Here is a 26,120-nt window from a genome sequence, read left to right as displayed (position 1 = left end):
TGCAACAAAACTTCCAATGGCAGAATAAACATGTTTAACGTCTGGGTTAAAACACGAAGTTAGCTTGTACCAAGAATGAAGTTATAACACTCTACTGTGGTTTAATGTGTGCACAGACATGTTTGATCTGCCATCCCATCATCCCCAACTGCCAGAACACTCTGGTGGCGCTGCGGTAAAACTCACAGTCCCACATTCCTCAACAAGACACTGGAAACCCCGCTGGAGTCTGACAGAAGCTCCAGTTCGTCTGTTCAGCTGGCACATTATTATTCATCCACACATAAGATGTGGATTACAGATGACAGTCTCTAATATTACTGATGTTTAAATTAAATTCATGTATCCAACCACAGACTGATAGAGTTCAACATTAATAAACACAATTATTATGAAATAATCATATGGGTTGTATTTCCATTAAATGCTTTAATCATGTGCCACAGTAGTGTGGTGTTTTTGAGCTGCACACATTCACAACTCTGATTATGGACACACAGACTGAGATACAGTTACACAACTGTCCACACACAGAGTTTTACTACAATAATGGAGCCATGCATTTGATTTTTATGGTTGTTAAATAAACAAACACAAAGGTAGAGTCTGGATTGAAGCTGTATGTGTGCAAATTATCCGCAGCAGATCTTTTGAGTAGTATTAAACATTAGAGTAGTTTGAACAGCGCGGGTGTCCTATTTGTACCTGCATCTCTGTGTGTGTGTGTGTGCAGCTGGCTGACTGGCAGGGCTAATGGACTGTGACTGTCTGCAGCAGGCAGAGTGATGCTTATCAAAGTAAACTGGCCTACTGGGAAACACCATTATACTGTTATTACACTGAGCCAGCTACTGGGTCACCGTGTGTGTGTGTGTGTGAGGGAGAGGCAGAGAGAGAGAGTCAATCAGAACACATGCAGCATCCATGTTAAGTACAGTATTCTGTACAACAACAACCAGAATATGTTTAGTGGGGACATTTTGCAGGGTTCAACAACCAGTAAAAAACCACAAGACACAAGAACTGTGAGCTGTTATTGTTTCGATAAAGCTGCCAATAACAGGCCTGAGTCTTAATACCAAAGGCGTGCTTCTCATCAGTCTGCAGTAAAGTCATTTCAACACAACGAGCTGTTGAGCATTGAATTTAAATGTGTGTGCATGTGTGTTTTACCTGAGCTGTGACTGGAGCTTGGCTCCTTTGGTTACAAAGTCCTCCCATGTAGGATAACTGGCCTGCAGCAAACACAGAGAAAATCAATGACGTTAAACCTCTGACAACTTCACACAAGTCTCACCACAAAAGGATTCAGTGAGTTTAGCTGACACACAAAGCCTTAACAATATTTATTTCATTCCAGTAATCCCAAAGAGCTTATGACTTTAATGACGGAGATACAGCTATTATTAAAGTATTAGTATGAAACATGTCAGGTATTTCTCTGCACAGGATGGGAATTTGTGGATACGATGCACACAAAACAGAACTGATAGAGAAACAGCATATAGAAATACTCATTTTAATCTTATTTTAAACTAGGCGGAACATGCAACAACAACACTTCATAAAATAGACATTACATGAGAACATGAGACAAAAAATTGGATATATTTGATCTCACTTGTTTAACCATAACATCTTAATGCTTATTACTTTATTACAATTACAGAGAGAGGTGCATGTATGAACTAGGCAGCAATAAAAATCCACCAGTTATATGTGGACCGACCAAGAGAGACCGATGATTATAAAGAATATCTCATTGGTGCTTCCAGAGCGTTACAGCTGCAGTGTGAGTGTTCAAGCCAGTGAGGATTAATGGACCAAACTGAAATGATTTAGAGGTCGGATCTAAATGAAAAAAAGAATGACAAAAAGAGCCTGGGGGGTGTGAAATGCACAAGGGCGTGAAAAAAGACATCAGAACATAAAGAGAGCAAAAGGAGGAAGTGGAAAGTATGTAAAAAGAAAAGAGACAGCTGGGTGGAATGAAGAGAACAACAAACAAATGGAGAACGTTAATGATAAAGAACGAAGGATGGAGACGGAACAATATATTCAGTTTAGTGAACGCTGCTAACTCAGGTGTTGCAGGAAAGATTAGCCTCTGGGTCAAAGGTTGGTATTACTGGTATATTACTGGTTTTTCTGTTGACAAAGCTGATGGATCAGTTAATAGTCGCAGCTCTATCTGCGTTATTTATTATGACCGAATGCAAGATTCCTTTTACAGTTTGCAGTTGTTCTGAACAGAGTTAAACCAATCAACAGCTGACTGTCTCGTGTTATTTCTGGCTTCTCTGGGTTCCACATGAGGACAGAGGCTGGGGCTCTCAGGCCGCCCATAAACATACAGAAACAAACAGAAGGAAGCAGAGCCAAACACAAGCAAACCAATGCCGCAGCCATGCAGCTGTGATGGATTCTCCATGAAACTGCAGAGTTTTCTGGGCTCATCTCAACATTCAGTTTTATCACCGCTGAGCCCCGAATCCTGTTCAACTCACAGTAGCATGAATTTCACTTCTTTTCATGCATATTTTCATTTTGGACGTTAAAAAACAGCAGAGAGGAATTGCCAGAATTTTTTTTTTTTTTTTTTAAGTTGCAATTCATCACAAATGAGAAGTAGGAACTAATTAATAATCAACAGTTTTGCTGGAAAAATGGCAAACTAATTGATTATTCAGTCATGTTAAGTAATTTAACAAATCAAGTATTACTTTTCACTTTGCTGAAATTCCAGTAATTGGTCTAAAAATGTTAATATTTAAATATCTTTGCACTTTTTCTTCAACTGGTCACAAAAAAAATTACTCTGTTGACATCAGCAACACATAGGCTTCACATAAGGAACAAATAAAGCTTTACTTGTCTCTTTAGCAGAGACTAAAATACTCCTTTATGGGGTAAAAACTGTTTCTATGTCTGCATTTTGTAACAGCAGCTGATTGATTATGTAATCTAAGGCTGGTTCGTGCTGCAGGCTCTGACCTTGGGTTACATCTGTGACCAACAGCTGCTGGTGTGGTGCTCTGGTTATTCAATTAAAATGCAGGAAAGCCCTCTTGGAACAGAGGGCCGAATCCCACTTTCTCTCGCCTTATTCTCCCGAACCCAGTCACCCTGTCTGTCCTCTGTCTCTGCTGGTCCACCAGAGAGCGGATAATACAGATTTAACCCCTAACACCGCACCATTAGCCTCTTAGCTCCACAAACGCTAAAGCCTCAGTTTCACAGCTAGCCAGGCATGCTCACGGCATGGGGCTGACAGGTTTACTAGCTGCAGGGACTTAACACTGCATGATGAAATACTGCAGGTGACCGGCCGAATGCCTCTGGTGAACAACTAATAGTGAACGTGGATTAAATGGAAGATGAAGGAAATGAACAGAAACAGACTGCACTCCAAAAACTTTATTGATCCCCATGGAGACAAAATAGGTTGCGGCTGGAACATAATTTATGCTGAGATTTAGAGAAAAAAAGAACAAAAGTAAAACCTGAAGCACTTTTAGGGTAAACTGAACTTTCATTTTACAGCACTTGTAAGGAACGCAATGTTCTTGGAGGTGAAATCATTAGCGGTTATTGAATTGCTGATATTGAGTGAATGACGCTACATTTCAGGCAGTAAATAATTTCTAGACATGATAATATAGAGTGCCTTGAATTGACGTAATCTTTCCAAAAGCTCATCTCATGCAAGGGGTTTTTCACCGTATTAATCTTTCAGAAAATCCCTGCATGGAAAATTGTCTCATGTATAAATCTGCCTGGAATCAAATCTCTTGTACCTCTTGTGCTCACCCATTTGCATTTTATTACATTTCAGAACATTTTTTTGTCAGCTTAGTCTTTAGTTTATGTTCACAAGGTATAATGGTACTTGTGTTCACCCTGAACCATTCAGAACAGAACATCCAGTGTTTCTTCAGTACGGCCAGTAATCAACAATTACTGTCAAAGTAGCAGGAGGCAGAGGTGGTAAATCCTCCATGTTCTTAAAGGATAACTTTCGTTTTTAACAACCTAGACCTTATTTCTAGCATTAAATACGACCATTTAGACACCCAGAAAACTTTGGTGGCATTTGGAGTCGTTTTGAAGAAATTAGCCCCAGAGGAGCGGCGCGTATATCCGTATAATGCGAGTAATCGGGGCACCCGTGCATAGCCTCTATAAACACAAAATCTGTGGTGAAACTCGTTCATATTCCAATATTTTGTCCTGATATGCTGGTGCTATTCCCCTCTGAGCCGGCGGTCGGCTAGTTTAGCTGTAATTTGGCACAGCTGTGGTTTGTTTGTAGCCGACTGTTAGCCGTGTTGTGGCTGGTTGCTCGCAGCGCGCGACGTTCGGTAATGACATCATCCACGTCAGAGGTAGTTGTCTAGAGACGCTGGATGTTGATAACATGCCACCACGGGCTCAGAGGGGAATAGCACCAGCATATCATAAAAAAAATAACTGAAAATGTACAGTGAACATAGCTGAAAACCTTATTTTATACTAACATTTCCAGTGCTTCGATTTTTACAGCAAGGAAAATGGCTAATGAGTCAAAATTTGATGCTGACATTGTTAAGAATAAATGATCAAGGCTTTTGTATTGCCTGTTGTATGGACAACATACAAAACAATGAGCCCGAAAATAACATACACACCAAACAGTGAATGTTGTGTTGTGTAGCAACTGCAACTCCGACGCTTGACTTCCTCCATGTAACGTTGGTTATCTAAGAAATTAAGTTTATTCTACTTAATCAGTCACTGAAGGTCACTCTGGACAAAAGAATAAAGCAGCAAACCGAGAACATACACCAAAAATGTCTGCTGCTTGTATTTCAGTCCGTGCAGCTCTTGCAGGGCCCCTCTTGTTCCCTCGCCACTTCTCGCCTAAACCTTAAATTCTGTCAGGATTTGTTGTGACTGCCAGGAATGTCACAGTCAGACGCAGACAAAATATTCCGACAGTGGTTTTGTAGCAACTGGGCTGAAAACACCACAGAAAGACAGATTATCAGGGTCAACTGAAGCTCGATACCGGGAGCTTTAGAGCAGTGGTTGCTAAATTAGAGTCCTCGGATCCACAAGGGTCACTGTGTCCAGAGGGTTCCTTGAGACAGCTGCCAACTGAAACGCTGTGTACGTCGAAGAAAATGGAACAAAGGTAGTGACTGAATAACATGAATGAGGTTTTAGTCTGAGCAGCTACTCGCTTGGTTCATGTTAAGTATCAAAAAAGGACTATATGCCAACGTTTTATTATCAGATTTTAGCAAAATTAAACTAAATTAATCCATCAGTCAGGTCGTACCTTAAATGATTAATTATCTGTATTGCTGAAAAGGTTAGTCAATTCATTAGACAACTTACAGCATATGGATTGACAACAAGATTGATAAATTGAAGAGTTACCAAACATTTATCAAACAATTAATTTCCCAGTTTCTAAAAAGCAAACATTAGTTGCTCTTAATCTGGCATGGTTTTTAGAAGCAGCCCAGCTTTGGTAGCGGCCTAAAACTCCCTTAACATGAGTGGAAAACGGCCTTCATGCTCCACCAGCACTGACACACTAAACTCTATTCACAGAGCCTGAGCTCTCCATGTATAGAAGACGTACAGAGCTGTTATCCTTTCTGCTTAGTCAACCAGACAGCATGACCAGGTATACTGTTACTTATAGTCTGTGTGTGTGTGGGTGTGTGTGTGTGTGCATGCGTGTGTGTAGTCAACTGCCATCAGCGTTTAATCCTACCATGATAATCCTGACTTGCTCTACTGACCGACAGAGAGAACAGAGGCAGAGAGTTGAGGAAAGACTGGCTGTCATCTCAGGAAGGTGAGAATACTGCCAATGTTGACTTTCGTAGAGTCCTGGAAGACTCTAGAAAGACCTGATCTGGACGTTCAGTCAACTAGTCAGTCAACCACATAGCTGCCAATTCATTCATTTAATCAGTCAGTCAGCAAAAGAAGCAGTAACACTGCTGTGGTTGGAGGGTCAAATATAAGTGGAGTGGTTGCAGCTAACAATCATTTTTAATGGCAATTTATAGGCCAAACATTTTCTTGATTAATCAATACATTTTTGGTCTTAAGCAAGAAAATGATCCATCACCTTTCCCAATCTCCAAACTGCTATTCCATTTACAATGAGTAAAAAGCAGCTAACAGCTAATAGTGTCATTATAAACCATTCCAGGTGTGTTTTCAAGGCCTAACTCCACAGTAACACACTCACACGCTGCACGCTGCGGTGCCTAAAATGCTCAGAGTAGCGTGACAGGATGAACCACATGCAAAGTGAGAACCAGTACTGGAGAGAACATGAGCTGGCTCCGTAGAAACTGCTGAAAGTGCCTCAGAAACACATGGCTGCTGTATGTTGGTATGTAAGCACACGTGCGTCTTTTATAAGAGCTAGCTGACTGCTACGACTGATCCGATCTGCCTCTCATTCTGCGTGTGCTTCAGGTTTGAAAAACACATGTTCGTGATTTTTGGTATGTGAATGGGTGTGTGCACTGCAGCTCTCTGTCTTACCTCTGCATGTGCAGTCATGCATTCAACTGACTGCCAAGTGCCGCTGGTATATGAGTGACTGTTAATTTGCAAATAATCCGGTAACAGTTCGGAGAGGTACGGGTATTAAAGAAAGCCAAAGCATTTTCCAGTGTAAACAGTCTACAAGCACAATTTCCAGTGAACTGGAGTTACAGGTTGCCCTCAGGAAACATTCAGAGACACAAGCATTTACACTTGTGCGGGTTTGGATTTAACATGCTCCATTCAGTTACAACCAGTTCCTGACGGAGGAGGGTGGATCGACCAATCACTTGTGTAGCTCTGATTTGGGGGGTGTGTGTGTGTGTGTCTCTACAGCCCTCAGTTACCTATGACAATCTCATCCATGCAAATCTACAGAAACATTATGTGTAGCATAATTCCTACATTACTCGCCTGCCACTTACACTGTGTGGCATGATCAGATGATGACGATCAGAATACGCTGGAGGTCATTTCCGTGTCTTTTTTTTAAAATTCAGTTTACAAAATGACTTCTGTACAAGTGGGACCAGACTGATATCCACAGTGCTGACCGAGACGCTGAACCTGTAGACTGTGTCCAGGGGAAACTGAACCATTTTGTCTTACACTTCTGACTGCTTGCTTGCAGGAGGGGAAATGTCCTGGTGTGTGATGTATGGGAAGACTGATGAACATCTTATCGTAACTCACCGTGTCACTGTGGCATTTACTCTAAGAATGTGTTGATGCAAATTCTTCTGAAACCAGTTCGAGGGTGAGGATTACAACTATCACTTTTGCTTTACCTTCCTTTTATTAAGAGAAAACTATATGTATTTATTTTATAATTATCTCCCTGGACTGTTGGATTTATAGTTCTTCATTATTCTTACTGTCAATAAATCTCATGAAAAGACCAAAAACAATATGTTAGTCCATCTTTCAATACTTTGACTTCCCTACTCTGCCCCTAGCTCTCAGCCCCAAGCCCATTGGTTACTACTGAAGGCGTTAATCTTTAAAAATGGTTAAGAAATATATGGTTTCATTAAAAAAAAGAAAAAAAGACTCGGTATATACAATGTTACCTTAAATACATAGGTATTAAAAGACACGCTGGCCATTTTGTCCAGCGCTTTGTTTCGGACAAACAGCCGTCATATCGAAGCAACTGTGCTGAGGCAACATGGAGAGAGAAAGGTCGAGAGAGGTTGAGACTGTTCAAACAGCAGGTCGATGGTTTGTTTAACGCTGTGTTTGAGCAACATTGGTTGACTCAAAGAGAGACAGACAAAAACGGAGGGAGAGGGGGGAAAGTAAGGTGTGTCAACATCAGGTTAATGGTTTGTTCAGGGAAGTCTACGTGTTCAGCGCAGTAGACTGCCTGGTCTTTATCTGTGAGACAATGAGCTTATTATTAAGTGAGACAGACAGAGAGCGTAGACGTTTCTTTCCTCTTATTGTTCTTACATAACTCACAATCTTTTCTTTCTTAAATATGAGAGCAGGCAGATCATTCCCATTCTGTTTCGTTGTAGTGTTGGGGTTGTTATGCACTGCTCTCCTCGCTCTGAAGTTGCTGACAGTTTGGTGTATTTGAGAGGCAGATAGTCACCTGTTCGCTGCCCCAACTGCCAATCTCAATCAACTGATTTCCAGACTAAACTCTTGAGGTGAAAACTGAAGTCATGCAGCCTGCAGAGAGGCTGAGGAGTAAAGAAATGAAAGATTTAGAGAGTTCAATCATTCATTTCGTTACTCTTTTCTCCCTCCTCCTCTCTACAGCAGACAGGTCGACTGATGTCACACTGACTCAGGCATGGCTGCCTGTCTGTACATCTCTCCATCATCATCATCATCATCATCATCAACGCCAGACTTAAAGCACCATATTCCTCACAGCTTCTCCCAGCAAACTAGCCAAAAGACAGCCAAACTTGTAGGGAAAAAACGTGTAACAAATGTCCCCACGCAGACTCGAACTGGTGACGTTCATGCTCACCGCCTTACACCACCAAGCCACCAGGATGCCTCCTTCAGTGAGCAGTTTTCTGCTTTTGATCACACTGGATGTCAAACTCAAATAAGCACACAGCGGAAACACATGCTAAATGCTAAGCTGCTGTTTCATAAAAATGAATGGGGGCTGAGGCAGAAGTCCCAGTGAAGCAGGGGAGAAAGCACATCCAGCATACAGTCCAATGAAGTCTGTTTCTGCACGCTCATCAACGGTTATTAACTGATTTCAGTTCAGTTTGAGCAGTGGTGGCCTAAAAGTGTGACTGGATGGCTGCCGGTTCAATCAGACAGCAGGATACATCTGAGTGGGGGGAAAAGTGAAAAGGCAGCACTTGTTACCTCATTTTCACCACTGAGGTGCCCTTGAGCAAGGCTCTGTGATGAGACTGTGATTGTACTGGTATGAATGTGAGCAGGGCGTTTCCTCTCAGTGAAACTTCCCTGAGTAAAAAAAATATTTCCAGGTGTCATCTGGAACGCTGACAGATGAGCGAAGGTCTGCGGTGTGCTCATCAGTTTGAGACTAATTGCTGGTTTATGAAGCTGGATTCGAGTAACTCTGTTTCCACTTCCAAATGGATCTCTGGAAGGAATCTGATTGAAACCGATTCCAGTGAATGTCTGAGTGCTGCCATGAGCTCCTGCTGGTGTGGAGAAGAGGAAGTAGATGGCAGCTGATCTCCATGTGGCGTCTGCCTATTCCTGTTTCTTTGCATACCATTTGTGTATCTCTTTGTCTTTGTATCTCTGACTGATTATACGTCTCCAATCAATGTAATTCTTAGATCCCGATTAAAAAACACTGCAATTAAAAGTCACCAAACTCTCAAAATCTGTCAAATCCAGGCGATAAAATTCTTGTTTTTACAAAAAGCTGAAAAGCATCTAATAAAACCACCCAATATCAATGCCTTTAAAACGGACCACATTTTAAAAGAAAGTGACAAAAAAACATCTTTTCAACACTTCGCAGCAGAGAAGTAATGCATTAAATTTGCATTCTAAATGTTTAACTCCACACAAGAAATTCTTCATACTTCCTTTTTAAAATTCCCAAACATCTGTTCGTAAAACCTCGAACTGCAAAAACCCACATCGCCCATCAACCAGTAGCGATGTGTACGTTATAAATCCACACCTTCTATTGAACTGCAGTCATCCATACCGCCTCATAGCCTCCATCTCTCTCTACCTGTTGACTCATGTTCATCCCTCCTTCCTTCCAAACTTTCCATCAAATCTCAGGCTGCGTCCTGCCTCACTGAGCTGGATCCTCCAAAATCTGCGTTTCTAGACTGAACATGTCAGGATGGATCCGTCTGATCTAAAAGGCCCCCTTTAAATGAATTTGAGAAATGCAGCAAACTGAAATTAACTGAATTTAGTGTTCTTTGCAGCTATTAGCAGCATCCCGTTTATACAGTCTGGATGCCAATAACCTCTGTTCCACTAGCTTTGGTAACTTGATAACATGTCTCATCGAGGGTTTCTTCCATCTTTCTTTCTGAAAAAGTAAAACATGTTGCAGGGCTTCACTGTCCATATTCCATTATATTCTTAAATAAACAAGTATCTTTAAACAAGAAATTTATTTGTTGTTTGTTGTTAGCTCAGCAGTGTGCATCTTATGTGTCATTATATTACACTTATTTAGCTGGTGTCCAAAGCGTCTTACGATGACTGCATTTAAGAATACGCATGCAACCCAAGTGGTCAAGCTCGTGGCCAATGGTGTTAAACGCTGCTGAACACAGAAATGTTGAAGAAACAAGATTAGTGAACTTGTTTAATTTACCGTGCCTGGACTCAGCACACTGCTGAGGAAGGTAACTGCCTGAGTGCAGCTTCCTGGTGACAAAGTCTGAGATGATTGACAAATTGAGGAGCACCTGAAGGCACCATAGTTTTTGTTTCTAGAAGATAGATGGTCTCATTTGTGGAGGAGGGGCAGGCATCTCCCCTCTCTCCTCCCCCATAATTTTCTTCTGTCTTCCCTTCTGCCTCCTCCCTTCATTCTTTCTCGTGTCCTTCCTTCTGTGCTGTATTTCCTCACATTTTCCCTTCGTACTTCATCCTTCTTTCCTCTCCTCCCTACCAGCTCACACCCACAAACAACATACCATCATATGTGTGTGTGGCAATGTGTGTATTTCCATAATATGTGTTTGTTTAGCTTTGCTAAAAAAGTGTGCACATTCAGTGTGTGTGTGAGTGTGTGTGTCCACGGCCACATGCACCTGAGGCTGCCTATGTTCTTGCCGGCAGTAAGATTTCTCTGAAATCGACCACTCCCTCAGAATCAGGAAGTATAAAGTTTCACATCAGTTCACATTATGGCCTGTAGTTGTAGGGTGTGTTCTTGTATATACACATGTGTGTTTGATGTAATTGTGCACAGTTATCACTCAGGTCGAAACAACTCATGTGAGGAAGGCCTGTATTTTCCTGTGCACACTCTCTCTCACACACATACACACACACACCACAGTAAACAATGGTTATGACTGCATTAGTGTGTTTTATAATCAGTCCTGTCTATATATAATTAACTGTTTGTGTGTGTCCATGTAGGTATAAAACATGGCTATAGTTTGCTGTTGAAAGCTATTTGCTATCACACACACACACACACAAACACACACAAACATACACACACACACTTTATACACTACAAGTTAGGGAGAACAGGTTGTTGTTTTGAGTGACATTCTCCTTTAAGGTCGAGTTAACGAGGAGAATAAATTTAATACTCTAGCACTAATCAAATCCTCGTGAACAGCGAATTGCATCGGGGGAGCTGAAGAAGAGGAGAGGAGCAGATGGAGAGATATACTGGGGGGAATGACTGAAGAGAAAAGAGAGGAGAAAAGGTGGAAAATGGAGAAAACGTGAGGCTGAAAGAGTGAGAGTGAAGGAATGTACTGAGCATGTGATGGAGGTGAGAGCAGGGATGGAGGAGTGTGGAGGTCGATGACTCATAATGTCACTCCTGATATAGCTGGGACAGAAATCAATAAGCTGTCTGTGTCTCTCCACCAGACCCTGAAGGTCCCGCGAAGCAGCTTCAGAACGGTGATTTTCCTCTGAGATGTGACGTGTTTCTTACACCGAACAGGACGTTGGGACAGGAAGTAATGAGGCTGGGCCATGAGGTTCAAAAATTAACATCTCCTCTTTGGGATGATTTACAAAATAAGAGATTTTCTTCAATAATGGGGGAATACTGAAGATTAAAACAATCAATTAAGCAAAGATTTCCAACCCAAATTCTGAGCTTCTCAAAAATCTCCACAGCGTATGAATGTGAAAACAGCAGCATCACAGAGCTGCTGCTTTAACAACAGACAGTCAGGGGCTGTGTGGCACATGTCCTTCACCTTCTGTCACCTCTAACACTCACAGAGAGTCTCTGGTGTCAACTTCATGCTCGTATAATAGTGATTTAAACAATGAGTTTATAGTGTTTTAAATGATGAATTACCAGTGATTTGAATGATAGATGATGACACTGTTTTGCAGCTGTCTGATAAACAAAACCTGAAAATCTGTCAATGAGAACAACTAAATCTTTTTCTGTGTTAAAACACAGTTCACGTGATCACGGAGAGCAGGCAGAGGTTTGAACTGCAGACAGATCTGACTCTGAACACACGTGCAGCATTTTCTAATTAGGCTCGTGGGATATGTCGCCATTATTTGGGTTTTATGGTTTTCACCAGAGTTTGCCACACAGCCTTTGAACTTGAAGGCAGAATATTCGTTGGCAGCCCTGGTGGCCACACATGATTTTCACACACAAACATTGTTTTCTGACGGTTGGGTGATATGTTCACATTTTCAAACCAGCGATTGCCGATATATTGGCTTATATTGAGTTCAGTTGTATTGAACACTCCATATCTGATGTGCATTATGTAATTTTATTATATAAAAAGCAGCACGGAAGAGTGGTTTCAAAATAAAACAAAGTGCGATCTTCACAAATTGATGATCCATAACTAAAAATACTGTGACAGAGGATGAGCACCAGCTCGGCTGGTACTCGGTTCTCCACACTTGGAGCTTTAGTCTTTCAGTCTTTAGTCAGAGTATTTACGTTGGTTAGCTTAAAAATAAAATAAAAGCCTCAGCTTTACTTTAAATGGCTGCTTGGTTAATTCACAAAGTGACCTGTAATCTCCTACAAGCCTCTACGCCTTCACGTCTGCGGACTGATTCAGAGTGCGAGGCATGTTATGATGCCCTGAGGAGAGATTTATCTGAACAGCAACTCTCTATTTAATTAGACATGACTTCTGAGCGTGTGTGTGGGGCAGATGGCGGGAGTGCCCCCGTTGGCTCTTTGCCATGTTGGTAAAATATCAAGATATGATACCACCAGCTCTGAATCACAATCACGCATGCGCGCACACACACACACACACACACACACACACACACACACACACACACACACACCATGACCATCCCTGTTCCCTGTTTTCTGACAGCAGAGGTGACTCATGTGTCCTGTTCACTGTTCCCACCGCAGGATGTCTGTAAGTTCCATCACGTTGCATCCAAAATGCTTTAACTGCGACACGAGAACTGCCTCATTTTCTTCAAGTCCTTCACCTCACAGAGATCTGACATCAGGTGACGTACAGTCACTCACAACAGCAGAGCCAACATCCTGTCACATCCTGTCACTTCCTGTCATACACCTCACAGGTATCAGTGTAAAAACATGGTGTCCATTGTCGAAAAACAAGACATCTCATCTTTGAAAACTTCCAGCGGGGCTACTATGAATTCAGTGAGTCACGTGAAGATCCACCCTTACACAACGTTCCTGTGCTGAATCATCATCTGTGGTCTGATAAGTCGCAGTCATTTCCACATAAGACGGGCCTCGTGCAAGAAAACGCTTTGACAAACAGGTTTCTACTTTGGCTGCACGCACAAGTGATTTCAGGGGATTTGTGGCATTCACCAGTTTTTTTGTTGTTTTTTTTTTTTATCATTACCATCATCCTCTGTTGCTCCATCACCTGCTGTAGATAGACTATCATCCCATGTAATATCTCCAATGACCATCTCTCATATTCATCATGGATCACTTTGCTTCAGGAAGATTTGCTTGACTTCATGTCAGACTGTTCCCTCTCGATGTGGCTGTAACCGTACGCCGCTGCGCTGATGACACATCATTGGCAGCTGGATTATTAATATTTTATCATTGTTTCAGGTCTTCGGATACGACGAAGGGCACGACCGAACCTTTTTGTCTGCTGCTTTCCAGCTTGAAGCTCTGCAGCGAGAAGGTTTTTTAATACTTGGTGACATTTTTGTGAATAAAACTTTCCCACAAAAGCAGCAGAGCAGGGATCCTCACGCTCGTCCTCTGGTGACAGTTTAGAGATTTTAACTTTATTGAAAGTGGTTTTGTGTGTGGAAGCAGTTTCGCATGCGCCGCGTTAGTATTGACGCATCAGTTATTGTGATATCTCGACAGGAATGCAGAGCGGACAGTTTAACAAACAGCAAGTCAATAAGCACTCAACAAGCAAACACTGACACTGATGTTTCTATTTACCGATAAAAGCTGATAACAATAAACTGAATATTTGATTTTTGATTGTCACCTAAGGCTGCAACTAATGGTTATTTTCCTTATTGATTAATCTGCTGATTATTTGCTTGATTAATCAATTACTTGTTTGGACTGTTAAACATCAGAAAAGAGTGACAAATGAACATCATCCTTACGCAGAGCACACACTGATGTCTAAAAATGGCTTTTGTTTGTTTGGTCAACGGTCCAAAATCCAAAAATATTCAATTTACTTGAATGTAACCCTGAGAAAAGCTGCAAGTCTTCACATTAGAGGAACCAGAACCATCAGATGTTTGGCATTTTTGCTTTAAAATCACGATTAATCAATTATTAAAATAGATGTAGAGCTGTCATCAGCTCATTAATATTACAAAAATTACAAATATTTTGTTGGAAATCTCAAATTTGGTTATTGAAGAATTGAGGTGACAAAGAGAAATGAAGTGCTGAGGGACACTAATCCCCAAATATACTGATAATCCATTAATACTGTATTTTCAGTCATTTCTCAAGCAAAAATGTCAAACGTTTGCTGGTTGCAGCTTCTTATATGTGAAGATTTGGTGCTTTTCTTTGTCATTTATGTTAGTAAATGAAGAGTCTTTGGGTTGTGTGATGAGCATTTTCAATGTTTATTCGCTGTATATAGACTAAACAGCTAATCAATTAAATACTGGAAAATAATGGAAAGACTAATTGATTCAAACCTCAGACAGATTAAAAAATGCGTCTGACTGAACCAAACACTGACTGAGGTGTGGCAGGGGTAGATGTGCATCACGAGCATCACTCAGCTGTGCTGTGATTTCTTGTTACTCGGGATCAACGTACGCACAGACGGCAAAATATCTGTGAAAACCTAAGACCGGTCACGTCCGTGCATCTGTTGGAGGGACAACACCAGAGCCGAGTGGAAAATAGAGGCCGCTAACGATGAACATCTGAGAGCAGTGAAACAGACAGACAGACAGACAGACAGACAGGCAGCAAAGGGCAGCCTGCTTAACAAACATCAAAGAGCACACAGCTGGTAAAATCCACCCCCATCCAGCTCTGTTACCCTCTCAGATGGCCCATTTCCAGTTTTAACCTCAGCTCATTCATTACCCAATCAACATCAGCAGCACTCGAATCCACTCATTCTAAATCCAGTCCATAATAACCTATATTTCAAGGTTTATGAGTACCTCCAGCTTACTGGTTCATTCCTGGGACTCCTTATTTTAAATTTCACCTAGTTTTCACTGGATTAGAGCATTATTTTAGGCTTATCAGCACTTCAGCAAGTCTAGTGAATACTGGGTTATGACAGCCACAATAAAAGAAAGAAATGTAAACATTGATATCAGTCTGAGGAAGCGTAAACCTCCCTTTAGAATGAATGGAGCAGCCAACTCAGACCTCCACTTGTAACATTAAAGCTTTTCATGTTCATCTACTTTATTTCTAATTAAAAAAAGAGAAAGCATTGCACGCATCAGTGTGTGAAGTATATGACTTGTGCAGCAGAAAGCTAAAAAAAATAAATTAATTGCCCTAAGAAAAGATAGAGAAAAGGCGATGCAAAGAGCAGCAAGGTGGGAAAAAGATCAGACAAAACAAGAAGAATAAAGAGAAACATGGAAAACACTGAAAATGTACTGCGGACAAACCTACTTTCACACAAAATGCAAAAGCACTAAGGAACATGGGTAAATAAACGTGCTGAGGTGATTTTCAGGGAATAAAAAAGTGAATTTAATTCGATTTTTTACCTTCATGTCGTTCATGATGAGCTGGAAGAGCCCTCCCAAGGCGCTGCATTCCTTCTCTATACCCGCATCCATTTTTCCACAGGCTCGGAAAAATCCTCCTCAACTTCCCAACACGCAAACTTTTTACCTCCAAAAAAAAAGCTTCCAGCCAAGTCTTCAAATTACTCCGAGAGAAGAATCAATGGAGGCCTTTTTTAATTTAATTGGGAGGGAGAGTTACAACACCCTGAGGGCAAAGTCCACCTTTTGCAGAAACAGCCAAAAGCAGCAGTGGAAAAGAAGGAAAAACACACACGGGAGTAAAATCCAGGTCGAGGGGAACCGCCGCTCTCCGACGCTCGTCAGCCGATGCTACCGGCCGGCCAACTCGATAAACGTCCGAGAAAACACCACATCATGACTGAACCATGGAGCAGGCTGTCTGGAAAATGTCTGAGAGCTTTTTTTTAAGTTCAGCCCGGCTGCTTGAAGTCCCGGGTAAAGGGAAAGCACAGCTAACCGCAGCTAGCTAACTTGGCTAGCTAGGTTAGCGTTAACTCCGCTAGCAACCTGTGACTGTGTGTGTGTGTTTGGCTTTGCGAACGAAAACACACACAGTCCCTAATCAATCGGTTCGCCTAAATAGATCGATACGGCTCTTATCGGATGTCCAGCTCGGATTTGAATCCCTAAGTCGTTGTTTCCCGAAGTGCATCCGAGTGATCTCACGTTGTTTTCTTGCGAGTTTTGGCGAGAGAGCGAGCCGTTTTCCTCCAGTTGCTCCAACAGGAGTCCGAACCTGAAGTGAATGAGAGTCTGCATTAACACCGAGTCAAGTCAGACACAACGACAACGCTCACATCCTGCCAAGACTTTCAAAATTAAAGCACTTATTCCAAAAATCAAAGCGTGCGTTAACTGGTCATACTGGTCAGTGCAATTGAACAGAGGTTGAAAGTAACTAAAGCACGTTTTCCGGTGCAGTTATATTTAAACTTTACTTTAGTGTTTGCATTTTCTGCTACTTGATTCTTCGACTCCACCACAGTTCAGAGGGAATTCTTGTACTTTTATTTCAGATTTTTTATGGATAAAGATATAACTATATTGATCACTTGACGACATTGACATGTTACCTGCCAGTATATATAAAGAAACAGGCCCAACTTTTACAAGCTGCAGCATTAAAGTGATATATATTAATGCATCAATAATTATAATCCAATAATATAATACACATTATTCTGAACTGGGCAATTCTGCATAATAAGCATTTTTGTAGTGTACATTTGCACAAGTACAAAAACTTGAATGCAGAAATTTTACTTTTTTTACTTTTTCAGATTTCAGATATTGTTTTACTCACATTCAAATATCTTCAATGATAACAACAGAAATAACGAAATAAAACTAATGTTTCTAAGTTGATATTAAAGTCTATTTGCCATCAAATGCATCCAACACCAAAAACACTTGCCGAGCACTTAATGCATCCACATTTGCAGTTAAAAGAGGTTTGGCTTTCCTAATTTTTGCAGTACTGCTGTTATGCTTGTTTATTAGTTAGATTTTTCTGATCGGCATCCCGCTACGTAAGCAAAAATCTAAAATTATGGCTCTTGTCTTTTGTTTTGTGCATCTTATACTGTTAATGTGCAAATATAACAAATCTGAGGGGCCAACTTTTTTTTAGCGGAAGTAATTATACATTTCTGTTTCAGTATAACATTTGAAATACCTGTAGAAGCTCGTTTGTGTAGATGACTAATAACTATTTTCAAAAACTTTATTTTCCTTTTTTGTGCCTTTTATTTTGAATGTCTTTGTTTTTCCGGTCAATGCTGAGTTCGGCTCACTTGATGTTGCTGCGTGGCTGTGTATGGTGGAGGTTCGTTGTGTGTCGAAGAGGCGACGGACCGGAGGGGCGGAGCTACATGCAACAAAGTTAGATTTTTCCCAAACGGAAGATCATCATGTGACTTTACTGAAAATGTACTGTCGCTTCACTAAAAGGTGGAAACAGTAATAACTTTCAACACTACTTAATCACAAACTGCAGTTTTTAGCTATTAAAACTATTCACCAAACAGTAAAGTAAAAGATATGAAGTGTAAAAGTGGCACATACAGATGTACAGATGACTAACAGCAGGGATGGAGAAGTAAGCCACAGAGCATGAAATCAAAGAGGGAAATATGAAGATGGAAATATGATGATTAATTGGTTTAAAAAAGGACTTCAGAGCAGTGGTTCCCAACGCCAGGCCTGCAGACCCATCCAGGCCCTCCAGACATTTAGTACAAGGTCATGAGAAAACTATAGGCCATGTATTTAAAACAAGCAAAAAATATTAATATAATTTTAGAGCTTATTCTTGCTGTAATTACCTTGAACTTGGCACAGTCTGTGTTGCATTTCCCTCTGCAGGTAAACAGTTCATCATCAGCTTGTTTTGGATCAACCGGTCAGCTGGTTTGGTGCTTAGGTCTGCATGTCCTGTTTTTGATGGGATTTGACAATGCTGAGTTTAGATTTTATTTTTTTTAATATTATAATGGACACATTTAAACAGGAACTGATTATTGAGAATTAGGTTTGCTGTCTAATAGAAGACAAGCAGCAACCAAATACTAGCTCGATGACATCATCATCATCACAGCATCACATTTCAGGGACATTAAACCAAACTTGGTGATTTGGGGACACTATTTCAGAGTCAGGGTGTTTTATATTTATATTTGGACCATGCAAACGACCTGTTTTAACAGGTGAATTCTCTCTTTTCTTTGCAGTTCAGTGATTTCATCTGCTTGATTATGGTTGAACGGAGTCAGCACTAAAGGGTCCCGGAAACCCAGTGGGACCACGGTGACATGACTAAATAATGACACACAGTAGAGGAGAAATATTCTATCATGTAGCAACCAGCAGGTAATAAACACAAAGCCTTCGCATTTTGTGTATTTTACTGATTCACCCGGCAACAAGCTGAGTCACAGCATCAGCGGCCTTCCTACCAGTCTCATCACCATGGCAACCAGCATTCCACAAGGGTGTGCGTGTGTGTTTTGCTGAATCACGGGAACACCATCTACCCATCACAGCCTGGTTTCCATGGAGGCTGAAGCATCAGGGTCCATACAACTTGGCTAAGTGTAAGAAAGCATAAGAAAATAATAAATCACCTTTAAACTTAATTGTTGTTTTATTTTTAAACAGGTTCTGCCAGAGATTTGATCACATATCAGCAATATTTTTCAACTACAACAACGACACCAGCAACAAACACAGCACAAGCACAGTTTACAAAGTGTTTTACGCTGAAAATAAAAGGTTTTCAGGAAAAAGAGTAAAAGCGAGTTTATTTAACAGAAAGAGCACACAAGATAAACAAGTTGATGCCATTCATCAGTTTTTTAGACTCAGTTTGAGCTCTCAGCAGACATTTTCAGAGAAATAAAGACCAATTTAAGCCCAAGTGTTCCTCTGAGCCGCGTGCTGTATTTCTACTGTAACAACAGTGACACCTGCTGGCCAGACGCACCAACTGACCGTAAGAAAAGGCTTGTGATCTGTGGCGTCTGTGTGCTTTTCATGTGCTCATCCTCCCGTTTTAAGATGTATTTTGAACTCATCTGAACAAGGAGAAACAAAAGATGAAATTATTATTTAATGATTTTGTCATTTTAGCATTTGAAGCTGTAGAAGTCTCCCAGGAGGAGGCACATGTTTGTGCAGTCATACATATGTCTTAATGAACATATCATACGACATAGAACACACAGAAAGTTACTCTGGGGCAGTTTTGTGCACCTGATGTTAACGTCTGTCCAAAGTCTGATTATTTATTGGACTAAAGCCAAAGTTAAAGGAGAAACCAGCCTCTGACTTCAATGTTTAGCTGATCTGTCGAGACTCTGCACCAGCTTTATTATTAACTGCTTTTAATGAGCAAATGAAAGAATCAAATTTATTTCTTCTTTCAACTGCAGAAAACCAAACGTATAACATCCAGTTCTGTCTGCCAGATAAAACAGCAGTAATCCTACTTCCAGTGGTGGAAAGTAATAAAGTACATTTACTCAAGTGCTGCACTTAAGAACGATTTTAAGGTACTTTAAGCTGCAACATTAACACATTAATGCATTGATTAATCCAATGATATAATACATCATGCTCTAAAATGGGCCATTCTGCATGATGAGTACTTTTACTTTGGTACTTTAAGTACATTTTGATGCTTTATTAAAGTAAAGTTTTGTATTCAGGGAATTTACTTGTACTTATTCTTAGTATTTTTGCACTGTATGGTATTGCTGCTTTTACTTAAGTAATATAAGTACTTTTTCCAGTCGTGGATGCCTCTATCTGAGCAATACTTTAGCCAGAAGAATATTTGTAGTACATGTTCCTTTCTGAACTACCTACTGCATGTCTGTGGAAGCAGACAGTTACAGCATCGTGTTGGACACAGTCTTGTAATGTAAACCGCAGCAGCAACATTTTTCATCTTCTTACATTCCTCTGATCATAACGAGCGCCTCGAAGATAAATTATTCATCTGACTCGGCCACAGAAATGTCTCCTGATACTTTCAGTTTCCACTTTGTGCTCCAAACTGAGAGTCGCTGTTGTGTGTGCTCAGGCGAGTAAATCTGCAGCATCTTAGTGAAGGTAACACTGTGGTACAAAAGGTGTCTTTTAATGGGTCCAGTTCATTTTTTACGTACAAGAGCTGCATCATGTTTAATGCTGAATCATAGTAACATAAATTAATCAATAACATCATTTTTAGTGAGGAAACATGCCCCTTGAAATGTGGGGGGTCTCTGAGGGGTGACAGTAATTCATGTTTATATGTTTTCCTTAATAAAACCCTACTGGCCATAATGCAGACTTTAGGTCTGTATCTCCATTCCTCGATGTCCCAACTGTGAGCTAAATCCTCTCCGGGTTTCCTGGAAGTTTCTGTCTCACACTGGTCAGATTTCCAGACAGAATGAGCCCTGAATGAGCAGAGTTTGGATCCAGAATCACAGGAGTGTAGGAGAACATCTCCTTCATCTTGTTCCAGATGTTGAAGGCCAGGTTGCCCAGGTGTTTGGCCACGTCTATCAGAGCTCCTGAGACCAGCTGTGGATCATCCAGCAGGGGGCGCTGCTGGACTCTTTCCACTGCAGCTTTGTAGTTCTGCAGGAATGAGACGTCTTCAGCTCTCAGCTCCTCCTCTGTGGCTCTGATTGTGTCTGAAAGAGCTGCTATCTCTCTGCTCAGAGCCTCAATCTGCCTCTTCATCATCTGACTCTTCTGCTCCTCTTCCTCCCTCAGAGCACTGATCCTGGCCTCCTCTTCCTCTTGTAGAAACTGATGAAGCTTCTTAAACTGCTCCTTAATCTGCCTCTGTGTGTGTCGAGCCTGGACTTTAATGTGTTCTGCTGTTTGCTCACAGTGTCCTTTAACTTGTTCAAAGAGCTTCAGTTTCTTCTTTAAGGGCTTCAGGGCTTCATGGAGCTCCTCTCTGTGATCCTGTGCAGCTTCATTGATTGGCCTGAATTTGTGGTTGTTGTGTCTTTTTGAATCTCGACAGACGACACACACTGGCTGCTGAATATCTCTTTTGTTGTGCGGTAAAAATCATGTCCAGCCTTTTTAGCTCAGCTTGTCAATAGATGTTTGTATGAATGGGGTGATTTCATATCTCAAAATAAGTTTCCATCTCTGTTGAGAGTCAGATCTGTGTTTTCCATGTTCGTTTGTCTGTGGGCTGCTACCTTGTAGAATACCTTGCCTTGTCGACTTAGTGTCTTTTTGTTCCTTGTTTACCTTTTGAGAAACCTTAGCGCCTTTAGTCACCGTTTTCACTGAACACCTTCTGTTGTATTTTGTAAATTGAGAATTTTTGTTATTAAAACCGACTTCGAGTCTTTTTTGAGTTCCACGAGTGTCCACGAGTTTTGCATAAACAAAATAATAAAAGCTCCACCTCTCACCTGACTCACCTGAGACATAAGCAGGAAATGTTTGTTTTAGGAGGGACACAATTACAGAGAGAGAAGCGAACACACGGCTAGACTCACTCTAACTATCAACTTCAACTGAGAGAGGGCAGAAACCTGCAGCGTCAATCCGCTGGAATGTGAGTATTCATTTGAGAAAAACACAACTGAAAGTGAAAGTAACTTCCACTGAAACTTAAACAGGAGGAGCCAGCTTTGATAAACTTTTTTGCTTTTAGCGTCGCTCAGAGAGAAGATGGCCCAATCAGAGGCAGAGCTCTCATGTCCTGTCTGCCACGACATCTTCAGAGATCCTGTCGTCCTGTCATGCAGCCACAGCTTCTGTGAAGACTGCGTGCAGAGCTGGTGGAGAGAGAAACAAATAAAGGAGTGTCCAGTTTGTAAGAGACGGTCATCGAAGACTCGACCACCAGTCAGTTTGGTGTTAAAGCACCTGTGTGAGGCCGTCTTACTGGAGAGAGATCAGAGCTCTTCAGCAGGATCTGAGGCTCTCTGCAGTCTGCACGCTGAGAAACTCAAACTCTTCTGTCTGGACCATCAGCTGCCAGTGTGCGTCGTCTGTCGGGTCTCAAAAAGACACAACAACCACAAATTCAGGCCAATCAATGAAGCTGCACAGGATCACAGAGAGGAGCTCCACGAAGCCCTGAAGCCCTTAAAGAAGAAACTGAAGCTCTTTGAACAAGTGAAAGGAAACTGTGATCAAACAGCAGAACACATTAAAGTCCAGGCTCGACACACAGAGAGGCAGATTAAGGAGCAGTTTAAGAAGCTTCATCAGTTTCTACAAGAGGAAGAGGAGGCCAGGATCACTGCTCTGAGGGAGGAAGAGGAGCAGAAGAGTCAGATGATGAAGGAGCAGATTGAGGCTCTGAGCAGAGAGATAACAGCTCTTTCAGACACAATCAGAGCCACAGAGGAGGAGCTGAGAGCTGAAGACGTCTCATTCCTGCAGAACTACAAGGCTGCAGTGGAAAGAGTCCAGCAGCGCCCCCTGCTGGATGATCCACAGCTGGTCTCAGGAGCTCTGATAGACGAGGCCAAACACCTGGGCAACCTGGCCTTCAACATCTGGAACAAGATGAAGGAGATGGTCTCCTACACTCCTGTGATTCTGGATCCAAACTCTGCTCATCCAGAACTCATCCTGTCTGAAGATCTGACCAGTGTGACACGTGGAGAGAGACAGAAACTTCCTGAAAACCAGGAGAGGTTTGACTGTTATCGCATTGTCCTTGGCTCTGAGGGCTTTAATTCAGGGACTCACAGCTGGGATGTCGAGGTTGGAGACAATACAGGCTGGGTCCTGGGTGTAGCAACACAGTCTGTCCAAAGGAAGGGAGACATAGGCCTGCAGTCTGGATTATGGGGACTGGGCCTCTGTAAAGGTGAATACACAGCATGCTCACTACCTGGTCCAGTCACTGTTCTGCCAGTGAAGGAGAAGCTGCAGAGAGTTAAACTGAACTGCAGCAGAGCAAAACTGTCTTTGTTTGACCTTGATAGAAACACACACATACACACCTTCACACACATTTTCACAAGCAGGCTGTTTCCATACTTTAGCAATCTGAGTGAACTCCCACTGAAGATATCGCCAAAGGACGTCTCTGCAGCAGCGAAGCAAGTTAGTTAGAGGAAGGCGATGATATTTTGTCATGTTTAGACAGAGATCGTATACATCCAACATCTCCAAGACACAAATGATCCTGTCTGTAAACGAGTTTTTATGAAATCAAACTTAAACTTGGTCTTTTAATACAAACATGATCTTAATGCATTTTATTTTAAAAGTCTTGATCACATTTTTATTTAATCTCCTGTTCATTATAAAATGTATGAATAAGGATTTCTAAGACACTAAATCACTTGAATGAATATATATATGCTGAGAAAATGTCAAACAACCATAAAATTATTAAATAATTATTCAAATGTCTTTTTTCACACTAAGCTTTTATTTTTTTTAAATGTAGTCAGTTTTTATTTCACATCATTTCTCTCATTTTATTTCATTGCACCACTTTTTATTACAGTAGTCTGTCAATTAAGACAATGATTAATGTGAATTTTGTATTTTTTTTTTAATCAGGCGCATTGATATGTTGAATTTTGCTGCTGTGTTGACTAACGCTTGCATGCCATTGGCTGCCCTCCATATTTGAATGTAGCTGACCTGTTCATTGTATGTGCATTAATCTGCAGCTAATAAACTTTGGTATAAAGTTTCTATATTAGTTTATAATATTTCATATTGTGAATTCATCTTTTTTTTGGATCTGTTATTAACAACAAGTTTGAATTGATAAAGAAATGGTTTATTCGAAAAATAGCTTTACAGGAAGTGGAGGGCAGTAATATGGCGTTAAGATACATATTCAACAAAGGATAAAGAAGTGATGCTGCCTTTCTGGTCTCCTCCCAAAACACAGGAAAAATTGCTCCATTTGAAAATTAACATGTAAACTTTTTCAGCATCTTCAGCATCCAACAAACACAGTCTAAAGAGAGAGAAAAACACAGTAAGTCTTGTGAAAAACGGCCTTTTAATAGAAACCCACAGACAAACGAACATGGAAAACACAGATCTGAGTCTCAACAGAGATGGAAACTTATTTTGAGATATGAAATCACCCCATTCATACAAACATCTATTAACAAGCTGTGCTAAAAAGGCTGGACATGACTCTGACCGCATAACAAAAGAAACATTCAGATTCGAGGCGTTTTCCTTTCCGGTGTGAAACAAAATATATTTTGCTGTGAATAATGTGTCTCGAGGCACTGCCGGCTCCTCTAGATCAAAGGTCAGTATCAGCATTCAGGCAGACGGTGTCCAATCAAAATGCATTAACCCTCGAATAAAGACACATGAAATAAGTATGTGGGATGTTTGTATTAAAAACGGAGAGTTTATTTTTGAACTCTTCCACTGATAAAAACTACAGCTCTGCCTGTGGTGGAACTGAAATGATCAACCAATTAAGTACTTACATTAATTAACGGAAACTTAATTGGCACAAAGTTTGATAATCGTTTTCTTTACAATTACAGCTTATCAACATAAGTTCAGTTTTACACTGCATTATTATTCTCATGTGACTTTTTCGTTTGATGTGAAAGTTACGGTAGTGGTGGAGTCACACCACACCACACAAATACAAACTGGGCTTATAAACCAGTGCTGGTTATCTGTCATTCAATGTTAGACTGTATTATTGTTCACAGTGAAACTCTGACGCTGCAAATTCAACATTTTCAGTGAGAGGAGTTATAGAAAAAATACATGTTTCTCTGTTGTTTCGTTAAGTATAAAACATTTTCATAATTATCAAAGATTTACAAAGATATCAGGTCGGTACAGCTGCTTGTTGCACGACTAAAAATCTTATTAACATAGAAAAATAAAGCACCGTAGTCACAAAACAGCAAACCCATAATGAACATCTGTAGAAAATGATATAAAGAAAGAAGCAGGATATAACTTTTAAACAGTGACAGTGTGTAGTGTTGCAGGATTGACGACGTAAAACAGCAAAATACATTTTTAACTGCAGAAACATGTTAATTACCCCCGTCGAGCTCCGTTGGAAAGTGTCGAGCAGAGGCGACACGTGTCGTTTTGGTCATGTATGATGCTGATTGGCTAAACATTAACCAGGAAGTTACTGTAGTGATAACGGTCCAAACCAGAACTGTGACTGTAAGTATCTCCTCTCATCCTTTTCTTTCTCTTCACTTCGTCTCGCCTGCCTCCCACTGCAGGGTGTAAATAACGGGAGGCAGAAGCTGAGCCGTTTGATTGGACGAGCCTGAGCGTGTTATTCAATATGGAGGTACAGTATTTACCACAAACCCGGGACTTGTCGGTTGTAAAATGAAGGTCAAACAAGTGCAATGATAGCTTATCACAGATATATGTGTCAATCGATTAGTTGCCAACTCTTAAATCAATTACCAACTATTTTGATAGTTAGACCTATTTGATTTTTAAAAAGTCAAAAATCTCTGGTTCCAGCTTCTTAAATGTGAATGTTTTCTGGTTTACTCCTTCATGAGAGTAAACTGAACGTCTTTGGGTTCACAACTAATGGACTGATGGAGAAAATCATCAACAGATTAAGATTCAGCAATGAAAATAATCAGTGAGCGATGATAAAACTGCTCTGCGGAAATGCTGAATACACGGAAGATGTGTTTTCATATGTTTTGAAAGAG

At 40.9% G+C, this 26,120-nt stretch overlaps 3 protein-coding genes across 3 annotated transcripts in view; 1 reads left to right on the top strand and 2 right to left on the bottom strand.

Moving 5' to 3' along the window:
- Positions 1-16,671, bottom strand: part of mtss1 (MTSS I-BAR domain containing 1) — a 53,591-nt gene extending 36,920 nt beyond the window's left edge. The window contains exons 1-2 of the mRNA XM_041952535.1: positions 15,907-16,671; positions 1,174-1,235 (exon numbers count right to left, since the gene is read on the bottom strand). Of these exons, the coding sequence (XP_041808469.1) occupies positions 1,174-1,235; positions 15,907-15,978 (134 nt within the window). The 5' untranslated portion in view covers positions 15,979-16,671. The remainder of the gene's footprint in view (positions 1-1,173; positions 1,236-15,906) is intronic.
- Positions 16,672-20,823: 4,152 nt separating this feature from the next.
- On the bottom strand, positions 20,824-21,893 carry LOC121612225 (E3 ubiquitin-protein ligase TRIM35-like). The gene is made up of 2 exons (XM_041944966.1): positions 21,885-21,893; positions 20,824-21,486 (listed from the first exon to the last, which is right to left on the bottom strand). The coding sequence occupies exons 1-2, from the start codon at positions 21,891-21,893 to the stop codon at positions 20,824-20,826; spliced, it is 672 nt and encodes a 223-aa protein (XP_041800900.1).
- Positions 21,894-22,116: 223 nt separating this feature from the next.
- On the top strand, positions 22,117-23,805 carry LOC121615816 (nuclear factor 7, ovary-like). Its single transcript, XM_041950268.1, has one exon. It carries the CDS (start codon positions 22,138-22,140, stop codon positions 23,536-23,538), a length of 1,401 nt encoding a protein of 466 aa, XP_041806202.1. The 5' UTR covers positions 22,117-22,137; the 3' UTR covers positions 23,539-23,805.
- The last annotated feature ends 2,315 nt before the right edge of the window (positions 23,806-26,120 follow it).

Source organism: Chelmon rostratus, chromosome 2, assembly GCF_017976325.1.
Source record: "Chelmon rostratus isolate fCheRos1 chromosome 2, fCheRos1.pri, whole genome shotgun sequence".
Lineage (NCBI taxonomy): Eukaryota > Metazoa > Chordata > Actinopteri > Chaetodontiformes > Chaetodontidae > Chelmon > Chelmon rostratus.
The sequence above is the reverse complement of the archived record's forward strand: the minus strand, read 5'-3'. Positions and strand labels throughout refer to the sequence as shown.